This window comes from Vulpes lagopus, chromosome 20, assembly GCF_018345385.1.
Source record: "Vulpes lagopus strain Blue_001 chromosome 20, ASM1834538v1, whole genome shotgun sequence".
Lineage (NCBI taxonomy): Eukaryota > Metazoa > Chordata > Mammalia > Carnivora > Canidae > Vulpes > Vulpes lagopus.
The window spans coordinates 8,724,508-8,746,907 of NC_054843.1; the positions used below are offsets into that span (position 1 = coordinate 8,724,508).

At 48.8% G+C, this 22,400-nt stretch overlaps 2 protein-coding genes across 4 annotated transcripts in view; both read right to left on the reverse strand.

Moving 5' to 3' along the window:
- Nucleotides 1-8,322, reverse strand: part of DOP1B (DOP1 leucine zipper like protein B) — a 107,470-nt gene extending 99,148 nt beyond the window's left edge. For 2 of the 3 annotated variants that reach the window (XM_041735027.1, XM_041735025.1), the window contains exons 1-2: nucleotides 8,138-8,322; nucleotides 2,193-2,357 (exon numbers count right to left, since the gene is read on the reverse strand). In XM_041735027.1, the coding sequence (XP_041590961.1) occupies nucleotides 2,193-2,330 (138 nt within the window). In that variant the 5' untranslated portion in view covers nucleotides 2,331-2,357; nucleotides 8,138-8,322. Of the gene's footprint in view, nucleotides 1-2,192; nucleotides 2,358-7,778; nucleotides 7,908-8,137 lie in introns of those variants that run through there. The other variant, XM_041735026.1, reaches the window with a different exon arrangement.
- Nucleotides 8,323-14,756: 6,434 nt separating this feature from the next.
- CBR3 (carbonyl reductase 3) lies at nucleotides 14,757-22,127 on the reverse strand. The gene is made up of 3 exons (XM_041734707.1): nucleotides 21,654-22,127; nucleotides 19,824-19,931; nucleotides 14,757-15,243 (listed from the first exon to the last, which is right to left on the reverse strand). Exons 1-3 carry the CDS (start codon nucleotides 21,940-21,942, stop codon nucleotides 14,807-14,809), a joined length of 834 nt encoding a protein of 277 aa, XP_041590641.1. The 5' UTR covers nucleotides 21,943-22,127; the 3' UTR covers nucleotides 14,757-14,806.
- Nucleotides 22,128-22,400: the final 273 nt, after the last annotated feature.

Here is a 22,400-nt window from a genome sequence, read left to right on the forward strand (position 1 = left end):
CTCTGAAAAAGGAGTTTGGTGGTTCCTCAAGAAATTAAACAGAATTACCACATGACTCAGTAATGTCTCTTCTAGGTCTATACTGCAAAGAAGTGTAGACAGGTGTATACAAATTTGTACACAAATATTCACAGGAGCACTATTCACAATAGCCAAAAGGCAGAAACACAGATGTCCGTCAATAGATGACTGGATAAACAAAATGTGGAGTAGCCAAAAAAAAAAAAAAAAAAAAAAAAGTGGAGTAGCTATCCATATAATGAAGTATTATTCAGCCATAAAAATCGACGAAGTACTGGTACATGCTCCAGCATGGATTAACCCTGAAAACACGCGAAGTGAAAGAAGCTAGACACAAAAGGATATTGTATGTGTACGTCTATATGAGATGTCAGGGGGAGGCATGGGGAGGGTTTCCTTGTGGGGCGGTGAAAACGTTCTGGAACTAGATGGTGGTGATGGTTGCACAAAGGCGCAGTACTGTATGCTCTAAAATGGTGAAGTGACACATTATAGGTTTTGAGGATTTTACCTCAACAACAACAAAAAAATAATGAACAGATCCCCTCCCAAAGTAAGTCACTATTTTTAGATACCAGGAGAGTCAAGTACCAAATAAAATACTGAAACATCCAGGAGAACTTGAAGATGCCTACACACCATTTCAGCACTTCTCCCTTTCCGCTAAAAAAGAGACCTACCTTCATGCAAGGCAGTGACTGTTCTCTTTGGCTTGCAAATTCCTGAGCTGGAGCTCTTAGCTGCTGTTTTACTACATCTGTCTATCCCAGGCAGGCCAGCCATGACACTCACATGTGGCAAATACACCTTGTGAGAGACCTCAGAGTGTCCCAGCCACTACCTGTCCTAACTGCTGGTCCCCACCATGCCTGACAGCAGAGACAGCGAGGGCCGAGAGCTGCTCTCAGGCAGTTGGGGGTGGACTGCTGCCCAGGCCTGGTACCCACCACCAGGCTGCCAGCATTCTTCACTTCCTCCTCACACCCTCCCCACAATCCCTAAGGAGGAAGACAGAGAAATTTTTTCTCTTCATTAGAGGACCTGGTGTGTGTGACCTGGTGGGTGGAGATCTGAAGAGTGGGCGTGCACATCTCTCAAGTCCCATATGGCACTAGGGTTCCAAAGTCAGGGCCCTGGCCATGGAGCAACCAGAACCTGGGGACGTGTCTTCAAGCCCAAATATCTTCTACTCACAGTAGAGCATCAGGCATTACTAGGTTATCCTCCTGGGCAGGACAGGAATGTCCAGGGGTCCCATCTACAGAACACAAGGTCAAACCTACATGTGACCAGTTCTGGTCTTCCTACAACAGACCCTTGTCTCCTCGCCCAGACACACTCACAAGTTCTGGGCAGATTTTAAGATTTATGTCATCCCATGGTCTTCCACGAGTTACCAGCAGTCAAAGGGCCAAAAGAGTAGACCAAAGAAGCAAAATCCATAAAAAGCCTAAGTAGTACATGAAAGATAATTCATCTTTGAGGCACCTGTGTGGCACAGTAGGTTGAGCGTCTAACTCTTGGTTTCAGCTCAGGTCATGATCTCAGGGTCCCGGGATCGAGCCCTGCATCCAGCTCAGCAGGGAATCCGCCTGGGATTCTCTCTCCCTCTGTCTCCGCACCTCCCCCCCCCCTCTCTCAAATAAATAAAATATATTTTTAAAAGATTTTATTTATTTATTCATGAGACACACACTGAGAGAGGCAGAGACACAGGCAGAGGGAAAAGCAGGCTCCCTGCAGGGAGCCCGATGTGGGACTCGATTCCAGGACCCCGGGATCACGCCCTGAGTGAAAGGCAGATGCTCAACCACTGAGCCACCCAGGCGCCCAATAAATAAAATCTTAAAAAAAAGAAAGATAATTCATCTTTGAATAACTGATTGGTCAATCTTAAAGTTTATTTAGACACAAATATAGTTGAGAAAAAGCATTCAGCTATTCCATCGACTGTATCCATGGAGTAATTTTATGCCCAGGGGGAAAAAAAAAAAAAGCTGGAAGGAGGCCAGTACACTGACCAAGTTAACTTAACAGCTGGTAACTTATCAGTGTTTCCTAATTGTTATAATGAGCATGCCGTGTAATAATAAAGAGAATTCCTTGCAATAATAAAAAGATAGCTCGTGTCCCCACCTCCACGCAATCTAAACACTCGACACCCCACATACCTTGTTGAGCTTGCCCAGTGAGGATATGAGATCCGCCCATTCGCTTGAGGACTCGAAATTTCTTAAAGCCTTTTCGATCACCGAAGAGTAATTCCTGTATCTGTAATCATTCAAGAGTTCCTGCTCTTCTGGATCCATCTTACATTCTTACAGCGGAGAAAGTATCTAAAAGTCAACCAAGAAAGAAAGGAGGGAGTTATTCAAGAACACAGAGCATTCCCAGCCCAGAGCTACAGGGGACACGTGTCCATAAACACCACCACGCACAAATGCACGCAGCGATGCAATTCAAATATTTAGCAAGGCTCCTGGGCCAGGCCGAGTGGTAGATAAAAGATATACAGTTCCGGTCCTCTTGGATTCTGAGACACACGGACAGAGCAGAGAAGCAAAAAATGTGAGGATTCCTCTTACCCAACAAAGTTAATTTTAGGAGTGAAACTTATAAAGTGGCTAATGAAATATGCTCTCTGGTAATTCTGAATGCAGGTGGCCCTTCCCACCGCAGGGCATTTATAAAAGCTAAGGAAAAACAGGCCAGGCTATTAACCAGAGCAACCTCTTTGGTGATCCAATCCTTTACCACCAGACTATGAGAGGATTGGGAATATTCTAGAAGAAAATCTGATGGGTGGGGGATTTAAAAAATCAGGATGTAAGCACGCACTGTCTGCCATCAGCGCTGCCAGAAATCCACCAGGCGCTTGCTTGCTCAGTTACTAAGCTCCAATCAGCCAACAATCCCCTCAACCAGCCACTGCCCTGATAGTGTCATGTCTCTCTGTGTAAACCCTGGACATGGGGTGGTGATGCCAGGGCCCAAGCAATCACTATTTTTTTCTTCTTGCCCTTGTATATTCTTTGATTCTTTTATTTTATTCCTGTGGCTAGACGCATTCATTATGTATGAAGCACTGCAGCTATTACAAAGCCTGAGACCAATATGGTCTTATCCTGGCTCCAACAGCAACCAGTTCCTCTTTTTATCTCCAGAGTGACAAAAAGGAAACAAAGAACAATGCGGAATGCTGCACTCATTTGACTTCATGAAAATATTCTTCGTTCACATACAACAATGTATGCAATATGAGTGCATGCTAACGTCAAGCTGTTTTTTAAAAAGATTTACCCATTTGAGAGACGCAGAAACAGCGAGAGAGAGGATGAGTGAGGAGAGAGGGAAGCAGACTCCTTGCCGAGCAGGGAGCCCGATGTGGGACTTGAATCCAGGACCCTGAGATCGTGACCTGAGCCGAAGGTAGATGCTTCACTGACTGAGCCACCCAGGTGCTCCATCAGGTTTTGTTTCATGAACAAAAGAATCTGTAGGTCAACCTATCAGTTTATTGAAACAAATTACAACTATGAAAAATATTCCACGAGACATAGAAATGTTCAGTGGGTCCCTTGATCTGTCACCAAGTTCCATACTTTGGCATTTTCTCAAAAGCGATGACTTAGGGCTCTGACTTATGCTCCTCTTTTAGTTTTCATCTGACTGAGATCTATTTAAAGCGTGGCCGACACCCACCTAAGAATCCCATGGTATCTGCTGCTTCACTTTCTGGTCATTCTGGGCCCATTCCAATCTTCCCAAGGCCACCACAATGCTCAGGTTTCCAACATCAGTGGACTTTTCACCTCTCAGAGGACTGTGCAGCAGACCATTCCCTCCTTCTCAAAACAGCCACCCGTCAGCCCACACCCTCCTCTGACCCCACCAGCCCTGTGCTGGTTTCCACCTCTCTGCTGGTCCTTCTCCTCTGCAGGCTAATCCCCCTCTACCCTATTGTCAAATAGTGGCATCTCCTGCCACCAAACCTCAGGTCCTCTTTCTCTCTATCCTTGGTCATCTCTCCATCCCGTAACTGGCAAATGCCATCTTCATGCTAATGACCCATGGATTTATAATGCCTGCCCAAACCTTCCCCACTGAGGTCCTGATTCATGCAAGTATTTCCTTGGCTCATCCACCCAGATGTGGCACAAGTGTCTCAAACTTAGTGCATCCCAAACATCCATCAACAAAATATGGTCTAGCTGTACAAAGAATAAAGTACCGATATACACTACAGCAAGGGTGAACCTGAGAAATACTAACATAGTGGAAGAAGTTGCACAAAAGACCGCACTTTGTAGGATTCCATGCATACTACACGTCCAGAAGAGGTGAATCTGCAGAGATGGCAAGTAGATTAGTGGTTGCCTTGGGGGAGTAGCAGCAGGAAGGAACTGCAAATGGGCACAGGAATCTTCCTGGGGTAATGGATATGTGCTAAATTGCATTATGGCAGTGGTTGTACAACTCTGTAAATTTGCTAAAAACCACTGAACTGTACCCTTAAATGAATGTATAGACTTATTAAGCTTGTTAATTATACCTCAAAGAGTGCCTGGGGTCTCAGTAGGTGAAGTGCCTGCCTTCGGCTCAGGTCTTGATCTCAGGGTCCTGGGATGGAGTCCTGCACCAGGCTCCCTGCTCAGAGGGGAGTCTGCTTCTCCCTCTTCCTCTGAACCCCGCACCCCCGCTTGTGCTCTAATGAATAAATAAAATCCTTAAAAATCACACCTCAGTAAAGCTGTTTTTTAAAAAACTCTATACTCTTTTTTTTTTTTTAAACTCTATACTCTTGATGGCACCCCCTCAATATGCTCCTTCTTCAGTCCTCCTTTCCTCAGAAAGTGGCCCCACCACTCATGGGACCTTTCACATCATCCTGGACTCTTCCCTCTCTTCACCTGCCTTACTCAACCCAAGTCCTGATTCTTCTAAAACACCAGTGGATTCGATTGCTCCCCTGTGCCACCACACCACTGTGCAAGCCACCTTTCCCCTACAAGCTTGCAGACACTTCCTGATGGTTCTCCTTCATTCTTGCCCCTCTCCAATGCATTTTCACACAGCACTCCAAAAATCCTCTTAGAACATAAATTAGAGCACATCCTCAGCATGTTGAAACTCTTCCCTTTAAGCTTATATAATCCGAACTTCCTCACCCCATGGCCTACAAGGCTCCAACTACCTCTGCTTTCAAGGCATTATGCTTGTCCTAAAACTGACTCAGCCTATCACAGAGCCTTTGCACATGCTGTGGCTCTCTGCAAAAAATATACCGGACTATGCATATGAACGTACACAATAAGAGTCCCCACTGATTTCTGGGAAGGCCTCTTCTTCTGAAATACTAGCCTTTACACTTAAAAACATTTTTATTTTTAGGAAGAGTGTGCAAGCAGGGGGAGGGACAGAGAGAGGAAAGAATCCTCAAGCAGACTCAGCACTTAGTGCGAAGCCCAACTCAGGGCTCGATCCCAAGACCTGAGCCAAAATCAAGAGTTGGTCACTTAATCGACTGAGCTACCCAGGCAGGCTCCCCTTGCCTTCATGCTTTTCAAAAATATTAAAGAACGAAAGACAAACAATTAAAAGATCATGAGGATAGATTAAGGGACAAGTTGATGGCAAAGAGGGAAACTGAGGAAAAAAGAGACAATTAAAAATATTAAAGGATGGCAATGAGAGATGGTAGTTTATTTTCCCAAGATGTTAGTATATTCAAACAGTCCATAATTTTTTTTTTTTCAGGACATTTACAGGTTTGAAATCCAGCATCTCTGAACCATGGGAAAACTCCATGTATAGTCTAAGTGTCTAAGCACTGGGGAAAGAAGCATGAAAACAAAACAAAAAAAAACAAAAAAAACAAGGGTTCCACTTTCATAGTTCATAATGTAAGGAAAGAGGAAATACCCAAACGTGTAATTTCAATTTAAGGTGGCACAATTTAAGTGACGGAGGCTGTACCGAAGTAACACTGGTACAAGGGAAGCACAGGGGAAGCCCACCTACCAGCAGAGGAGTCTGGGCGGCTACTTAGTAGGAAGAGATCGTTGATCAGCCGTAGTTTGTAATTAGGAGCTGGGGTGGCAAAGAGGCACCACTGCTCCTGGCAAGGAAGGCGTTGGCCAGGTTAAGAGGAGGTAACTGGAGCAGGTCAGTGTCATGGTTGGCTACACGAAGAAAGTACTATTCGATGTAACTAAAGGCCCAGATGAGAAGTCTGGAAATAGTCATTCAAGCAAGCTCCTTTTATTTCAAAACATGGGGCATTCAATACTATGCTACTTCGCAAGACTTCTGGGTGGGCTTGGTAAATCCATCACTATGCACGCATTTATCTTTCGCAACACACAGGAATCCTACAACATGGGTATCATCTTGGGGTTGCTCAAGATGTGTATTTTGGGGGATCCCTGGGTGGCACAGCGGTTTAGCGCCTGCCTTTGGCCCAGGGCGCGATCCTGGAGACCCGGGATCGAATCCCACGTCGGGCTCCCGGTGCATGGAGCCCGCTTCTCCCTCTGCCTGTGTCTCTGCCTCTCTCTCTCTCTCTCTGTGACTATCATAAATAAATAAAAATTTAAAAAAAGATTAAAAAAAAAAAAAGATGTGTATTTTGGGAATCAGCCTCCCCAGAAAATTGCGCAGGGCCCTCAACAAACCAACGAACCGGCAGAATTAGGAATCCAGCTCAGGTTAAGCACAATGGCACAGTCTTTATTTACTACCTTATGCAACAAGTAAAAGTAACGAGTTTGGTCCCTAACACAGCACTTCTGACAGTGATCTTGCAATCTACCCTGAATACCTTTCCTGAGAGAGAGAGAGAGAGGAGACTGCTCAATAAACCTGGTGGAGTTCTACAGCCTACTAACAATTAGAGACACAAAAGAGTCATCCTATAAACGAGTATATCTCACCAGCTGCATCTGCCTTAAAGTCGAAAATGCCAGCCAGAAATCTCTCACTTGAGCCTTTCTAAATTTCTTAGAAAAAACAAATTTAGGCGAAAAAAAAAAAAATCAACTGCCAGATGAGAAGGAAGTTCACTGTAAAGACGTTGACGCGAAGGGTCATGCGAAGTAGCTGAAAACAGAGCAAAAAATGACAAATAGCCACCCTCTCACGGGCAAGAACATTAGATAATGACCCTTAGTCTACAGCACGGAAACGCTCTCCTGCAATTGGTTTAATCAACGCTGGGGCACATTATTTTGAAATTTGGTCTTTCAGGGCGGTAATTCAATTGCAGTGGGGAGAAAAAAAAAAATGTAAGACACTAAGGGGAGTAGGCTTTGAGGGGGAGGGGAAGGCCTCCATCGCATCATTAAAAAAAAAAAAAAAAAAAAAAAAATCCTACAAAGGTCTCCGGTCTCAGGTCAGGTCAGGCCAGGCCAGGGAAGCAGGTGCAGGTCGCCGTCTCCCTCCGCAGCCTCCCTGCGAGTTGCTCGAGGTCCCCCCGCCCGGCAGCAGGCGGCGATCCTGCAAGGCGCCCGGCCCGGGCGGGAGAGCTCGCGCACTGCGGCTGCGATCGGTTCTCCCGGGGGCGGTCCGGGAGGCTTCGGGGGTCTTCCCCTCGCAGGAAGGCCCCTCCCCTCCCCTCCCCTTCCTTTTACAAGGGTTTCGGTCCCTCGCCCTCCGCCCGGACCCGGACCGCGCGAGCAAACAAAGGCGCGGCTGGTGGCCCCCGTCTGCCGGCCGAGCGGAGGGGAGGGGAGGGGAGGGGAGGGCGGGCCGTGACCCACCTGACCTCCACCTGCCCGACGGGAGGCCGCGCCGGGCCGCCCAGGGCTCGGCCCTTCCTTCGCCGCTGGGACCCGGGACCCCGCCCTGCCCCAGGCTGCCCCCGGGGGTCCGGGCCGGAGCCCACGCCCACGCGCCGCCGCGCCGGGGCCGTCGAGCCCGCACTGCAGCAGCGCTCGCCGCGGGCCCGGGCCGCGCTCGGCAGCCGCCCTCGCCCCGGCCCGACCCCCCCCCGCAGCGCCGCTCGCACCCCGCGCTCCCGGCGGAGGACGCCCGCGCCTCGCCGCTCCCGGGCCCGCGGGAGGAGACGCCCCGGCTGCCCCGGCTTCGCCCAGCGGCCGAGGGCGCGGGGCCGGCTTACCGGCGGCGGCGGCGTCCCTGGGGGCAGGCGCGCCCACGTGCGGCGCGGAGGAGCCGGCCGGGCCACGGCACGGGGGCGAGCAGCCGCCGCTGCGGCTCAGCCGGGAGCCGGGACCGCGAGCCGGGAGCCGGGAGCCGGGACCGGGAGGAAGCGCCGCGCCCGAGCCCGAGCGGCCGCGGCCCCAGGCGGCGGGGCGGGATCGTGAGGTTGGCCCTCGGCGTGGGGGGCGGGGCGGAGCCGGGCGGGGCGGGGTCAGGGCGGGCCCTCGGCGCGCGGGGGCGGGGCCAAGAGCGAGACCTGCGTGCGGGGGCGGGGCCGGGAGGCGGGCCTTTGGCTGAGGGGGCGGGGTCAGGGAGGGCCCTCGGCGCGCGGGGGCGGGGCCAGGAGACGGTACCTCAGCGCGCGGGGGCGGGGCCGAGGGCGAGCCGTGCGTGTAGGGGCGGGACCGGGAGGCGGGCCTTTGGCTGAGGGGGCGGGGCCAGGAGGCGGTACCTCAGCGTGCGGGGGGCGGGGCCGAGGGCGAGCCCTGGGTGTAGGGGCGGGGCTGGGAGGCGGTACCCCAGGCGCTGGGGGCGGGGCCAGGAGGCGGGCCCTCGGCTCGTGGGGCGGGGCCTGGGCGTCCACCCTGCGGCCCGCTGAGGCCCTGACAGCCGGGCTGCTCCGTGCAAAGCCTGCACAGGTGGGGGCTCACCTGGGGGCTCCCCCGACACACCTAAACGGAAGGGGACAGCGGTCAGTGAATCAGCGTGCCCCAGGAGAGGCTTTGGAGTTACAGACGAGAACCGCGGGGCCCCAGGAAAGTGGTCGATGACACCTGGGTCGCCCCATCCTTTCCAGCGGGACCACACCCAAACCCTCGGGGAGGAGGTGCAAGGAACCCTTCCAAACACGCTGGGGCCGCAGGAGGCCCCGCGGACCCTGGTGAAGACAACCCCGCCCCCGGAGGCCGGCCGCACCTTTCTGGCCTTTGGCATCGGAGGAGAGGGAATTAATTCCTGAAATGAGTTTCATTCTGTGGGTTCTGGCTCAGGAAGGAGACCTCGGTCAGTTTAAAGAGCATTAATATTTCCAGATAAGCCCTGACGCCTTCCTGTCATCCTCACGAGCCTCCAGACCTGGACAGTTGAGACCCACCCAACCTGGCCTGACAGCTGCAGAGCCAGACGCACCTAGGACTGGAATCACGTAGAGTTCACCTGCGCATCCTGATTGCACCAGCTGGGGCTCCCAGCCAGCCCAAGCAGCAGCACCTGTTGACTGAGGTAGTAATTTCTGCACAGGCCTCTGACCAATTAACCCTTGACAGCCCCTTAAGGAATTTTCAGATCTGGTCTGGGGCTCCCAAAAGCCATGAAAGAGTTAGGAGGTGGGAGTGGTAAGTCTGTGAACACATCAAAATTGTACAGAACATCTTGTGTATGTGTTTCTGGAAAAGGGTATATGGTTGGTCTCAGATTCCCAAGGGGACCTATCACCTCCCCCAATCACCAAGAATATTTTCATAGTTTGGGGTATTAGGCCCCTGGACTGCCCAGGCTTCTGATTCTGATTCCATCTACATTTGGCATATACCAAGTGCACCAGATGTAAATCCTCTAATGGTCAATTTTAGGAGTGGTCTTTAATTAGAAGTGGAGGAAAGCTAAAGGATGGAGCATTTAGTAGAAAAAAATTAATTTCACGAAAACCGATTTCCTGATGTAGATATAAGAAGCTCCATTTTTACCAAAACAGTTGCCAAAGAGGTGAGGTGGGGCTTTTTTTGTTTTAGGTTCCTCAAATCCTAGCCACACTCCACACTGCATTTAGCTAATAATGAAAGAACTGCTTGTACTCCCCACTGAAAGGGAGAACCAGTCTATCCGTGTCAAAACCACTATGTATAACTTTGTCCTAATATATTAAATAATATATATATGCCTTGTATTTTTTTCATTTAAGTTCGATTTGCCAACATATAGTATAACACCAAGTGCTCATCCCATCAAGTACCCTTCTCAGTGCTTGTCACCCAGTTACTCCAACCCTCTGCCCACCTCCCCTTCTACAACCCTTTGTTTCCCAGAGTTAGGAGTCTCTCATGGTTTCCCACTCAGTTCCCCTCCTTTCCCTTATAACCCCTAGGACTATCTCTTATAGTCCTCGTATGAGTAAAACCATATGATGATTCTCCTTCTCCAATTGTATGTCACCAATCTCTAAAGAACTCTAGGTGTGTGGAACATTAAGTTAGTTTTGACAGATTCAAGTACTATCAACGCTTAAAAGAACCACTACATTTATAATCAGGATTGACAGTAAATGTACAGCACTAAGATTTGAAAGTTTATTCCTACACAAAATCTGTTTCTGTGGGTCAAATTGTCACATTTAAAAGTCTACTTAGCTGTGTTTGTTTAAGGCATATAAATAGAGCATGTTCCCCGTATAATCTCCAATCAGAGCATTTCAGATTTAATTTGAATCAAAACTTTAATCCTTACCCCTTCTGATATTAAGGACGGGGTTATAGGGACCCCTGAGTGGCTCAGTAGTGGAGCATCTTGCCTTTGGCTCAAGTCATGATTCCGGGGTCCTGGGATCGAGTCCTGCATCAGGCTCTCCACAGGGAGCCTGCTACTCCCTCTGCCTGTGTCTCTGCCTCTGTCTCTCATGAATAAATAAATAAAGGCTTAAAAAAGGGGAGGCTCTAAATCAGAAGTGACTACATTTTCTGGTTCTCTCTCCACCTTTTAGAGAGATTGGCCAAACACATTCTGAGTTTCCATATGCAAATCCTGGTGATTCTCTAACCTTGTTTTTTCTATGAATAGATCCTCCACTACCCCATCTGGAGAATATCCTGTGCAGTTCTATATTTGATGCTGTGCCCACTTTGTGGTTGACTTGCAGAAACAAGTATACCTTTGTCAGAATCATCATTATCACCAGTTTCATCTCCACACTACATCACTGTTCAGGATCTTGCTGTGTCACAATCTTTGCTGAAGTTCAGTAGGTGAGGGAGAAGCCCAAAGGGCAGGCCTAAAGCTGATACTGTATGTGGGTTTCACACCCACGTGTCAAGCTAGAAAAGTGTATCACAGAAGCTGGTTCAGGCAGGGTCACTGGCTCCTTTTGGGGCCTAAAAGGCACACAGAATGGGATAATCCACTTAAAATATGCCCCTTTTAAACCTATTTCATTTACCTATTTTATGGAAAAGTTCACACAGAGGTTAACTTGGAGATCTAACAACCATATGGCTTACAAATCACTTAGATTCAATATATCATCTCCCTTAATTTTTACACCAAGGGGATTGCCCTGGTCTCTAGACTCATGATAGTGAAGCTGGACATGCCAAGCACTGGGCACCAAGAAAAGCAAAGGAACTGCTATTAGACAGTCCTGGATATGCTGCTGGCTCCTGGCTCTTAGCTGTGTGATCTTGGACAAGTTCTCCAAGCCTTTTTAATTTTTTTAAAAGATTTATTTATTTATGATAGAAAAAGAGAGAGAGAGAGAGAGAGAGTCAGAGAGAGAAGCAGGCTCCCTGTGGGGAGCCCAATGTGGGACTGGATCCCGGGACTCCAGGATCACGCCCTGGGCCAAAGGCAGGTGCCAAACCGCTGAGCCATCCAGGGATCCCCTTTTTTCCTTATTTGAAAAATGATATTAATATATCTATCTTGGGGCACCTGGGTGAGTCAGTTGGTTAAGTGTTTGCCTTCAGTTCAGATCATGATCTCAGGGTCCTGGGATAGAGCTCCATGTCAGGCTCTCTGCTGAGTGAGGAGTTGGCTTCTCCCTCTCCCTCTCCCTCTGCCCCTCCCCCAACTCATTCATTCTCTCTCTCACTCTCAATATCTTAAATACCTATCTCAAAGGACTGCTGTAAGAAATACATATAACAATGAAGGGAAAATATTAAGCATGACATATGGCCTAGTATGCCATGGTTCTTAATTCATGATTTTTTTTTTCCTTCTCATTCTAAACCTAATTCTTTTTTCACTACAACACCATGAAACATCTTCATGCACATATATTAGATGCCTTTCAGTTGTGAGCAATAACATAATTCAAACTTAACGAATGGGAACATTTAAGGATACAGAGGTATCTTGGAGCATCTCTTAGAATCTGGGATCTCAGGAATAGTCTGAGGCCAGGTAAGGGATGCCACTGTGGGGTGGTGGGACAGTCTCTTGAGAATTAGTTGCCTTTTTCTGGCTATACTTGGTTCCTTCTGCTCCTTAGACCATGTAGGCTGGGGCAGAGCCACTCAGAGTAATAGCTCTGAGCTTTTTCTGATCCAGTCCAGCTGGTGGTCCTCCTCTTTAGAAGCTGGGCCCAGGGATCCCTGGGTGGCGCAGCGGTTTGGCGCCTGTCTTTGGCCCAGGGCGCGATCCTGGAGACCCGGGATTGAATCCCACGTCGGGCTCCCAGTGCATGGAGCCTGCTTCTCCCTCTGCCTATGTCTCTGCCTCTCTCTCTCTCTCTCTCTGTGTGTGTGTGACTATCATAAAAAAAAAAGCTGGGCCCAGAGCTGGAACAGTCAACAGAGGCTGGCAGGGCAAAGTCACCTTGTGGCTGTTGTAGCTGCAAACATGGGAAGCAGGATCAGGGGGGAGGGTACTGGGCAGACCATCCAATGAGGGTCCCTTATGACCTTTCCATAAACATGATACACGCTGATCAGCAGTTTACAACTGAGAGTCTTCTAAGCAGGTTACACATGGATCCAAAAATGTCAAGGTGATACTTGGCTAGAGACAAGAAAGGGAGAAGAAATAAAAGGAACTGGCCTGTTTACTTGTGTGCTTCCTCTCTGTGACTCCATTATTTTTTTTTATTTATTATTTATTATAGTCACAGAGAGAGAGAGAGAGAGAGAGAGAGGCAGAGACACAGGCAGAGGGAGAAGCAGGCTCCATGCACCGGGAGCCCGACGTGGGATTCGATCCGGGGTCTCCGGGATCGCGCCCTGGGCCAAAGGCAGGCGCCAAACCGCTGCGCCACCCAGGGATCCCTGTGACTCCATTAGACAGGATCTGAAAGTGCTCCAGGGTCCTGCTGCTACTGCCCATCATTGGCAGGGTTCTGGAGGATGGCTGCGGAGGGAGACCAGAGTATGAAAGATACAGAGGAAACATAGCGAAAACCATTAAGATGTTTTTAGAGCCAGACAAGAAGTCATTAAGATGTCTTAGGAGCTATGGTCTGAGACAAATAGGATGGCAAGCTGGATTTAACCAGGCAAGGTAGAGATGGCTAAAGGAAGTGAGACGCAGCCTGGGTGGGACTCAGATGTTCCTCCACCCAAAGTGGATGAAGAAGTGAGGTGTGGGTTGTCAGAGCTAAATGGCACTTTGCCATCATTAAGTTGAAGAGTCAAGAAGTGCTTTGCATGCTGAGACAGACTAGAAATAACAGGATTACCTGCATCATCCTGGTTTCCTCAAATAAATGAACCTTGAGCATTTCCATACTCTATTGCTTCTCGAATGGAAAATAGCCTTATCCCTTATTTCTGCAATGCTGTCGTCGGGTGATACGATGTGACCTTTGTGGTCATAATCAAGTGACAACATTGCCGTATCTCGCTATGAACAGCCCATCATAAACTTGGTAAATTTGCAGTATCTTTCCTTTTCAGGTCGTCCATTGTGCACCTGTTGTATCTCTGCTCTTTGGCCAGCCATTCCTCCGGAGGTCTTGACTCCCCAGCAAACGTTCTTCACAAGTGTACTTCTGTTTCCTAAGATCGTTTCCAAGTCCTTTTTCTACAGGGCAGAACCAGAACCCGGGAGGCTGTTTACAAAACCAACCCCATTTGAAAGCAGGGAATGTGCAGTTGCCTATTGCCAGAGAGACTACAAAATGGGCTGAGGGAGGCATCTGAAGGATCACCTTGGGCTGTAGCTCAGAGGGGAGCAGGAATGGGTCAGGGAGAAAGCATCTGCTTGTGTCAGAGCGAAGAGATGGTCTGGACAAAGTTGCCCACATGTGGACAATTTGAAAGAAGGGGCAGGGCGACTTTGCAAACATCCTGGGAACACAGAAACCAAAACCCAAGTAAAAAAAACCAATGTGGAAGAAATCATAGCCCAGTGATAAAAAGGACATTCTCCCCGAGTCTTTCAAGCCATACTACTTCATAAAAACTAATGAAAATGTGCTCAGATATAATGAAACAGAATGTGATACAAAATAAGATTGCAGAACTATGAAAATAGGATAAATCACACCCTTACAGAGTTAACAACCTGGAATCAGCAAGGGATGGCTGGAACATGGCCAGAACCTGCTCCGTAGCTCCCGCTAGACCAGCGGTTCTCAAACTGCCCTCCCAGCACCAGCAGCCCCTGGGAACTTGTCGGAAGTGCATGTCCTGGGACCCCAACTCTGGGCAATGTCTTAACGTGCCCTCCAGGTAATCCTGATGCCCTTTGACACTGTAGAACCAGGTTCTTGGACCTGGTTCTTCTCCCTTTCAGGCTAGAGTTTGGGCATAGCAAAATCGCTCAGCCTGATTTCTAGAACAAGACACTTTCTCACAGGGATATTCTAATCTGCATTCCCCAAGGACAGAAACAGAAGCAGACTACAACACCAGAATTCATTCATTCATTCATTCATTCAGCCCACAAACATTTATTAAGCTTTGAGCACCAAAGCAGACATTCACCAGTTTAGGACGACTTTGTCATGGACTAGCTGGCCATGAGGCTCAGTAGCGTCTGGAGGCAGGAGAGCCAAGTAGACAGGGGTCTCGGCTCCCTCCTCCACAGTCCGGGGGCCGTAAGGCCCACCCATGTCCGTCTTCACCCACCCTGGGCAGCATGCATTCAGCAGAATCCGGTCAACTTTCCTCTTCTCATCCAGACGCCAGGCCAGGATTCTTGATAAGACCGTGACCCCCAGCTTAGACACCCCATACGCGGAGTTGGGCCAGCCTTCCCTCTCATGCACTTCATTGCTTGTATCCTCCACAAACTTCTTCATGAGGTCCACCAGGTCCTCCTCTGTGAGCGTCTCGCATTGGAACTTCTTCTGTAGATCTGCGCTGCAATTTTCAAGAGCCTTTGAACCCTCTAAACTACTGAGATTCACCACCCTGCCTGGAACAGAAGAGTAAACACATGGAAGCATGTCACACAAATAAACAATTGTTGGGGCACCTGGGTGGCTCAGTGGTTGGGCGTCTGCCTTCCACTCAGGGTATGATCCCGGGGTTCTGGGATCAAGTCCTGCATGGGGCTCCCCTCCAGGAGCCTGCTTCTCCCTCTGCCTATGTCTCTGCCTCTCTCTGTGTGTCTCCTATGAATTAAAAAAAAAAAAAACTCTTAAAAAAATGTTGGTTGACTCTACTCAACATGCAATTGATTCATACTACAGGTTTAACTGCTGATTTAAAAAAAAAAAAAAGAATTCAGGATGCACCCAGTGGGTGTTAACATTATTTTGTGCTCTCTTCCCGCAAAGGGAAAGACACATTACCATCAATAACAGAGGCTAAAGAGCAGTGATTACTCATTAATCACTCATTAGGTAGGTCTGTAGTGGAATCACCGAGTGATTTTTTTGAAATATCCCCCTGCACACAGAAACACTCCAGCTACCTGTGAACTTGCTTTCCTAGAGACAGCAGCTTCACCCTGAAGATTAAAGCTTTTTCAGGGTTTGCCCAATCCTAAGGCCCATGGGCAGCCACCTCTTTATTATCTCCAAGTACCAAAAATCAGAGTCAAGCAATGCCTTGTCTATCTTTAATGATGGCGTGAGTTAAAAATATTTAAAAAATTAATATTAATTAAATATTAATATTTTAAAATTAATATTTTAATGAAAAATATTTTTTAAAAACCTGGGTTGGAGAATTATTTATTTGAGAAAGAGAGAGAGAGAGGCAGAGACATAGGCAGAGGGAGAAGCAGGCTCCCTATGGGGAGCCCAATGAGGGACTCATCCCAGGACTCCAGGATCATGCCCTGAGCTGAAGGCAGACACTCAACTGCTGAGCCACCCAGGCGTCCTTCAAATCCCGTTTTGATTTTCATCACTTTTTTTTTAGCCTGTAGCTAAAAATTAAATATAGTGTAATGAAGGAGTTAACATTCATATTACCAATAATTCACAGCTACTAAAGAGACAGTCATGTGCATAAAAAATATGCAGGCCAAAAACTATAAGACAATTTGAAGTATTGTTGGAAATCTCTGAACCAGTGAACGGGTGAATTTATACAGTTCATCCAACATCAAAAAACATCCTGTTTTGAGGGTTCTTTTCTTACTTATACTCTACTCTACTACCTGTGAGTACTCTACTACTCTACTACCTGTGCATTCAATAGGATAATTAGATGATTTTTTTTTTTTTTTGAGTAGGTTCCATGCCTACCTATAGAGCATGGAGTCCAGTGTGAGACATGAACTCATGACCCTGAGATCAAGACCTGAGCTGAGATCAAGAGTTGAACACTTAGTCACCCATGTGCACCAGGATAATTGGATTTTATTGCATTTTCTAAGTGGCATTCATTCACCACAGAGACGGGGCTGGAGAGGGGACTAGGGGTGGAGAGGGTGTTGCACATTCTACTGGATATTCTTGTGGGCCAACTCCACACGGAGATGCCCTCACTCTGTCTTGTACACAAGCACCTCGCTTATCTCTAGGTACCCAAGACTCTTCAGTAATTTTCTCCCTCTCTTGTAATACATATATCTTTCCCAACTTTAAACTATGAGCAATTTGAAACCTATAGGGAAGTTGCAAGAGTAGTTCGATCAATACCCATATACCCTTAAGTTCCCCAATTAGCATTTTGCCACATCTGCTTTCTCCTTAATTGCAGACAAATCTAAAACTTTGCCCTAAACACTTTAGTATACGTAAGAGTGATCACACTTAAGACCTTTATCATGGTACAACACTGTTATCCAAAGTACAGTCCATATTCAAAGGACTACAGTCCTTTCAAGAATCTTCCTTTATAGGTTTTGTTTTCACTCAGGCTCTCATCTGGGATGATGGATTGCACTTAGTGGTCATATCGCTTTAGTCTTTTTTTTTTTTTTTAGATTTATTTATTTAATTAATTAATTAATTAATTAATTTATTTATAGAGAAAGTGGTGGTGGTGGTGGGGGGGACAGAGGGAGAGAGAGAATCCCAAGCAGACCTCATGCTGAGCAGGGAGCCCAATGTGGGGCTCAATCCCATGACCCTGAGATCAGGTCCTGAGCCGAAACCAAGAGTCAGATGCTTAAGTGGGCCGCCCAGGCGCCCCTCTCTTGAGTCTATTTTAATCTAGAGAAGTTAACAATGACCTTTTTGAAGACTCTAGGCTGTTATTTTGTAGTATCTGTCCCAATTTGGATTAGCATGATGTTCTTAGACTCACTTTAATAGTGTGGCCAGGAATACTACTACTTCGAGGACGTTGTATTCTTCATTACTTTCTAAGTGGCTTTGTTCTCAATCACCTGGCCCCTAACAAGGAATTAAATTCAAAACGGAAAGGAGGAAAGAAAAGAAAAACGAATTACAGGAGCTCCGCTATGCCTTTGGTGGAAATAAAAAAAAAAACAAAACTTCCTAGGAGTAAGAGGAAGCCTCTGGGACAGAGGCTAAGAGGTGACAGTCTCAACAGCCAGATGGGTCCAATCAACCCTGAGAAGGACTGGACGCACACCATCCACATATACACCCGCTTTGGTGAGGTCCAGGGGGGCTCTCTGGTCCAGAAACAACCCCTATTCTTATTCTTAGAAAGGGTGTGCAAGTAGCTCCACCTAGTGGGCAAACATTTGATTAACCTGTGCACTGGGAATCTCATTTGAGTAAGAGGGTAACTTTCTTTAAAGAGATAATATAATGCTAAATAAAATATGGCTTTGAAGTCGGTTTTGTTTGTAGAGACGGTGATTCCCTACAAATCAAGAGGCAAATAACTCTCAGCCTCTTGTCCTCCAAGTAAATATGAATTTTATGGAAAAAGCACAAATATTCTCAGTGTGTTATAAAGCAGATTCCCATTTTGGGAATTACTGTTAAAGAGAACTGGTTAAGGCCAGTGATTCACCTGCTCTGGGTTGTGGCCTGAGCCCCACCCTCCCCAAAGCCATCTTTTATCTTTCAAAATGGCTTGGTTTGCAATCATTTAGCGTTATGCTCCGTCCCTTCACTGGAGCAAATTATCCTGATTTGATTGATGGGAGAAGTCAGGAAACCTGAGTACTGTTCCTAGCTCTATCGCTACCTGTCTGTGTTCACATCTTTGGGTCTCAATTTCCTTCTCTGTAAGATGAAGACAAAGGAATGTAAGGTTTCTTCAATACCTTGTAGCTTTCAAATTCTAGGATTCTAAAAACCATAAAGACTTCCGGATACTTAGTAAAAGGCACCCTTGCCATGGAATACTATGCAGCTGTAAAAAGTAAGAAAGCTTTCTCTCCTGATCTAGAAAGAGTCCCAGATATAGTAAGTGAAGAAAGCAAGGTGGCAAACATTATACTTAAGGATCCCTTTCTGTAAAAAAAAAAAAAAAAAAGGGCACAAAAATATGCACTTAGATTTGCATTAAAAAAACTCCATCCTAGAGGCATGCCTGGGTGGCTCAGTTGGTTAAGTGTCTAACTCTTGATCTCAGCTCGGGTCTTGACCTCAGGGGGGTGAATCCAGACCCTAAGTTGGGCTCCATGCTGGACATAGAGCCTACTTAAAACAAGACAAAATTCCATCCCCTTGGCCCTGGGTACACACCAACCCCATGCAACCAGACCTAAGGCTTCCTTCATTTTAAAAATTATTTTTAAAAAAAGATATTATGTATTTATTCATGAGAGACACAGAGAGAGGCAGAGACATAGGCAGAGGGAGAAGCAGGTGTGCGGAGCCTGATGCGAGACTTGATCCCAGGACCCCAGGATCACGCCCTGAGCCGTAGGCAGATGTTCCACTACTGAGCCACCCAATATTTGTTGAAAAATAAAACAATCAGTGTTGTTTATTGGAGGCACCTGGGTGGTTCCGTCGGCAAAGCTTCTGCCTTCAGTTCAGGTCATGACCCAATGCCCTGGGATCGAGTCCCACGTCCGGCTCCCTGTTCAGCAGGGAAGTCTGCTTCTCCTTCTCCTTCTGCCCCTGCTCCTGTGCTCATTCTCTCTCTCTCAAATAATAAAAATCTTTATTAAAAAAGATATTTATGGAATACTTGGGAATGTGGGTAAGATACTCGCTAATAAAGAAAAATTTCTTTGGGAGGTTCTGCATCAGCTTGACAAAATGAAGGAAGGAGCACGAGGAAAGCCAAAAAAAAAAAAAAAAAAAAAGACTAAAAGAGATCCTTCTTCTCCCAGGTCCCCAAATGAGCTGGACATGGCCCCACCACCCTGGGGAGGTGAGAAGGGCCCACTGAGGTTGTTCAAAGGCAAGAGGCCTTTGGGGACCTGTGACACCTTATCATTCTAGGGTTGAGTTCATGACATGGGACCGGAGACCACTGCCATGTACCATACATATCTTTTAAAGCTAAAGTGGGCAGGTGAAGAGTAAACTATCATGAGAAAATAGTGAAGTTCTCTATTTTCCCTCCTACAGGGAAATAGCATCTCTGGGTGACTCCTGAGGGACAGCCCCATGGCCCACTTCGTGCTGAGGGATGCAACCTGGCCATTCACGTGGCTGGACTTACCGTGAGGTTTTATTATTGGCAGCAATTCGTTGCAGACATTTCTTGTGGCAAAAAAGTTTGTCTTCAGCGTTATCTCAGCTTGGATGTCAAAGGGCGTCGGATCATCAGCTTCCAAAAAGAGAAGGAAACAAAGTCACGCATTTCCCCTCTGAAATGTATATGACAAAGTGGATCTTATCTCTAATGAAAGTTTAAAAAAAACAAGCTAACTTTAAAACGATTTTTTAAACCACTGGGTCGGTGCTTCTCAAACTTCCAGCGTGGTCTGAATCACCTGCAGGGCCTGTTAAAACAGCTTTCTGGGCTCCACCTCCAGACTTTGGGATTGAGAAGGTCTGGGGTGGGGCTCCAGAATTTGCATGTCAACGCGTTCCCAGGTGACGCTACAGCTACCGGTCTGGCCACACTTTGAGAATTGCGGGCTTTCAAGGCTGCTGCTCAATCTTGACCGGGTTTGGGACGCAGCTAGGGATTGTTAAAATGCAAATTCTGATTCAGCAGGTGTGGAAGGAGGCCTTCGTTGAAGGTGATGCAACCAAAAGTGGTGCCGCCGCCCACACTTTTTGAGAGGGTGGGGGCTTCCAGCCGAGGTTGTGTTCCTGTCCACGCGGTCCAGGAAGCGGAGCATCTCTCCATCAATCTGTCAGCCTGCGGGTCCCCGCCACTTCCCGCCTGCGCTCCCAGAAAGCCCGCGGGCTGAGTTGGAGGTGCGGATGCTCAGCGACGGTGACGGGTTAAGGCCGGGGCGGAGGGGCGGGAGTCGATCAAGGCCTCATACTACTTTTTACTCTGTTCTGCCTCTTGGGTTTCCCTTGCCCAGTAGGTTGGTAAATGGGGCTGGCCTGATTGTTCTTTCTTCCCCCCGCACAAGGCAGCTCAATTAACTCTCTTGTGTGTGTGTGTTTTAAAGATTTTATTTATTCATGAGAGGCACAGACAGAGAGAGAGGCAGAGACACAGGCAGAGGGAGAAGCGGGCTCCCTGCAGGGAGCCTGATGCAGGACTCGATCCCGGGTCTCCAGGATCACGCCCTGGGCCGCAGGCAGGCGTTAAACCGCTGAGCCACCCAGGGATCCCCTCAATTAACTTTCTTAATAGAACCACAGAGAAAATAATCTTGATTTTTTTTTGTTCCCCTCCGAAGATGCTACTTAAAAAATCACACTTAGCATGTATGTTTGAGGACAAACCCAAATTCCCTGGGGGTGGGGGTGGGGGTGGGGGTGGGGTGGGGAGGGAACAAGGCTCGCTTCCTTCCCGCCTGAGCCTATCGAAGCTCTCCATTAAACAAAATCTCAAGTCCACTAATGTGTAAAGTGCGCACTGATCTCGTCTCAGCGATCCATTTCCTGTCCCGAGCAGATGCCTCCGGGCAACTACGAATGCACCATTTCGCGGATAGCGAAAGCCCCGCCCGAGTGAGCTCGGAGACCCTTTGCAGAGAAATGCCTTTTTTTTCTTTTTCTTTTTTTTTTTTTGCATTACACAGAAAGCTGGTGAGCTTAGCAGGGCGTGGCCCCCCTCCCAGGAGGCCGGGTTTCTGGCGCCCAGCGGCCGCGGACGGCTCCGGGAGCGCCCCGGGATGCGCCCCGCCCGCCTTGCGCCCAGCGAGCAGCTCTGGAGACTCCGCGAAAGGCGAGGATCGCAGCGGGAGGCCCGGGCTGAGCGCGTCCCGCGGAGCTGGCGCTGCGCTGCGGGATCACCCGGGCGCACGGGGGCGCACGGGGGCGCACGGGGGCGCACGGGGGCGCACGGCTGGGGGGTGCCTGCGGCTCTGCGCCCTGCACCCTGGGCGCACCCAGGGACCCCCCCCCCCCCATCCCGACCTACGCTTGAAGGCGATGCCCGCGTTGTTGACCAGCACGTTGAGGCCCCCGTACTCCTTGCGCAGGAAGTCGCGCAGGGCGCGGATGCTCTGCAGGTCGTCGATGTCCAGCAGGTGGAAGCGCGGGCTCAGGCCCTCGGCCTGCAGCTGCTGCACGGCCGCCCGGCCCCGCGCCTCGTCCCGCGCCGTGAGCACCACGTCCCCCGAGAACTGCCGGCACAGCTCGCGCGCGATGGCGAAGCCGATGCCCTTGTTGGCCCCGGTCACCAGCGCCACGCGGCTGCAGGAGGACATGGCCGGGAGGGGAGGCCCCGGGGCGCGTGGGGAGCGGACCGGGCTGCGGGCCCCCGGGGAGCGCGCTGCAGGCCGTGGACGCAGGAAGGGAAGCCCCAGAGAACTGAGCGCCGCGAGCCCGGGCTGCGGCTTCTGGGGAACCAGGCCTGGCCCTCGGGCCCTCCCCTGCGAGGAGGGGCCGTCTGCTCCCGAAGGTTTCGTAACGGGCCCTCTCCCGGGTCCGCCCCTTCGCCCGCGCAGATCCCGCCCCCGAGTCAGGGCAGCTGTCTCCGAGCCCGAGCGGATGGTGCAGGGTCGGCCCGGGTCTGGAGATTCCCTGCAGTTGGATTGAAGAAACTATTGCAGGAAAACCCCACAAGGAGGAAAACAAGTGCTGAGTAATTTTCTTGGGCACGTGCCCATCATTCACTGCAAAATGGAAATGCCTGCCTTTTCCTAAAATGCGATGAAATTAGACA

What these genes read in the sequence shown, in the direction of transcription:
- CBR3 (XM_041734707.1), bottom strand. Translation starts at nt 21,942, where the DNA reads ATGTCCTCCTGCAGCCGCGTGGCGCTGGTGACCGGGGCCAACAAGGGC. An exon ending in CGCGGGCATCGCCTTCAAGC is followed by an intron (nt 19,932 to 21,653) that starts GTAGGTCGGGAT and finishes TCTTTTTGGAAG; the next exon opens with CTGATGATCCGACGCCCTTT. An exon ending in GCCAATAATAAAACCTCACG is followed by an intron (nt 15,244 to 19,823) that starts GTAAGTCCAGCC and finishes CTTCTGTTCCAG; the next exon opens with GCAGGGTGGTGAATCTCAGT.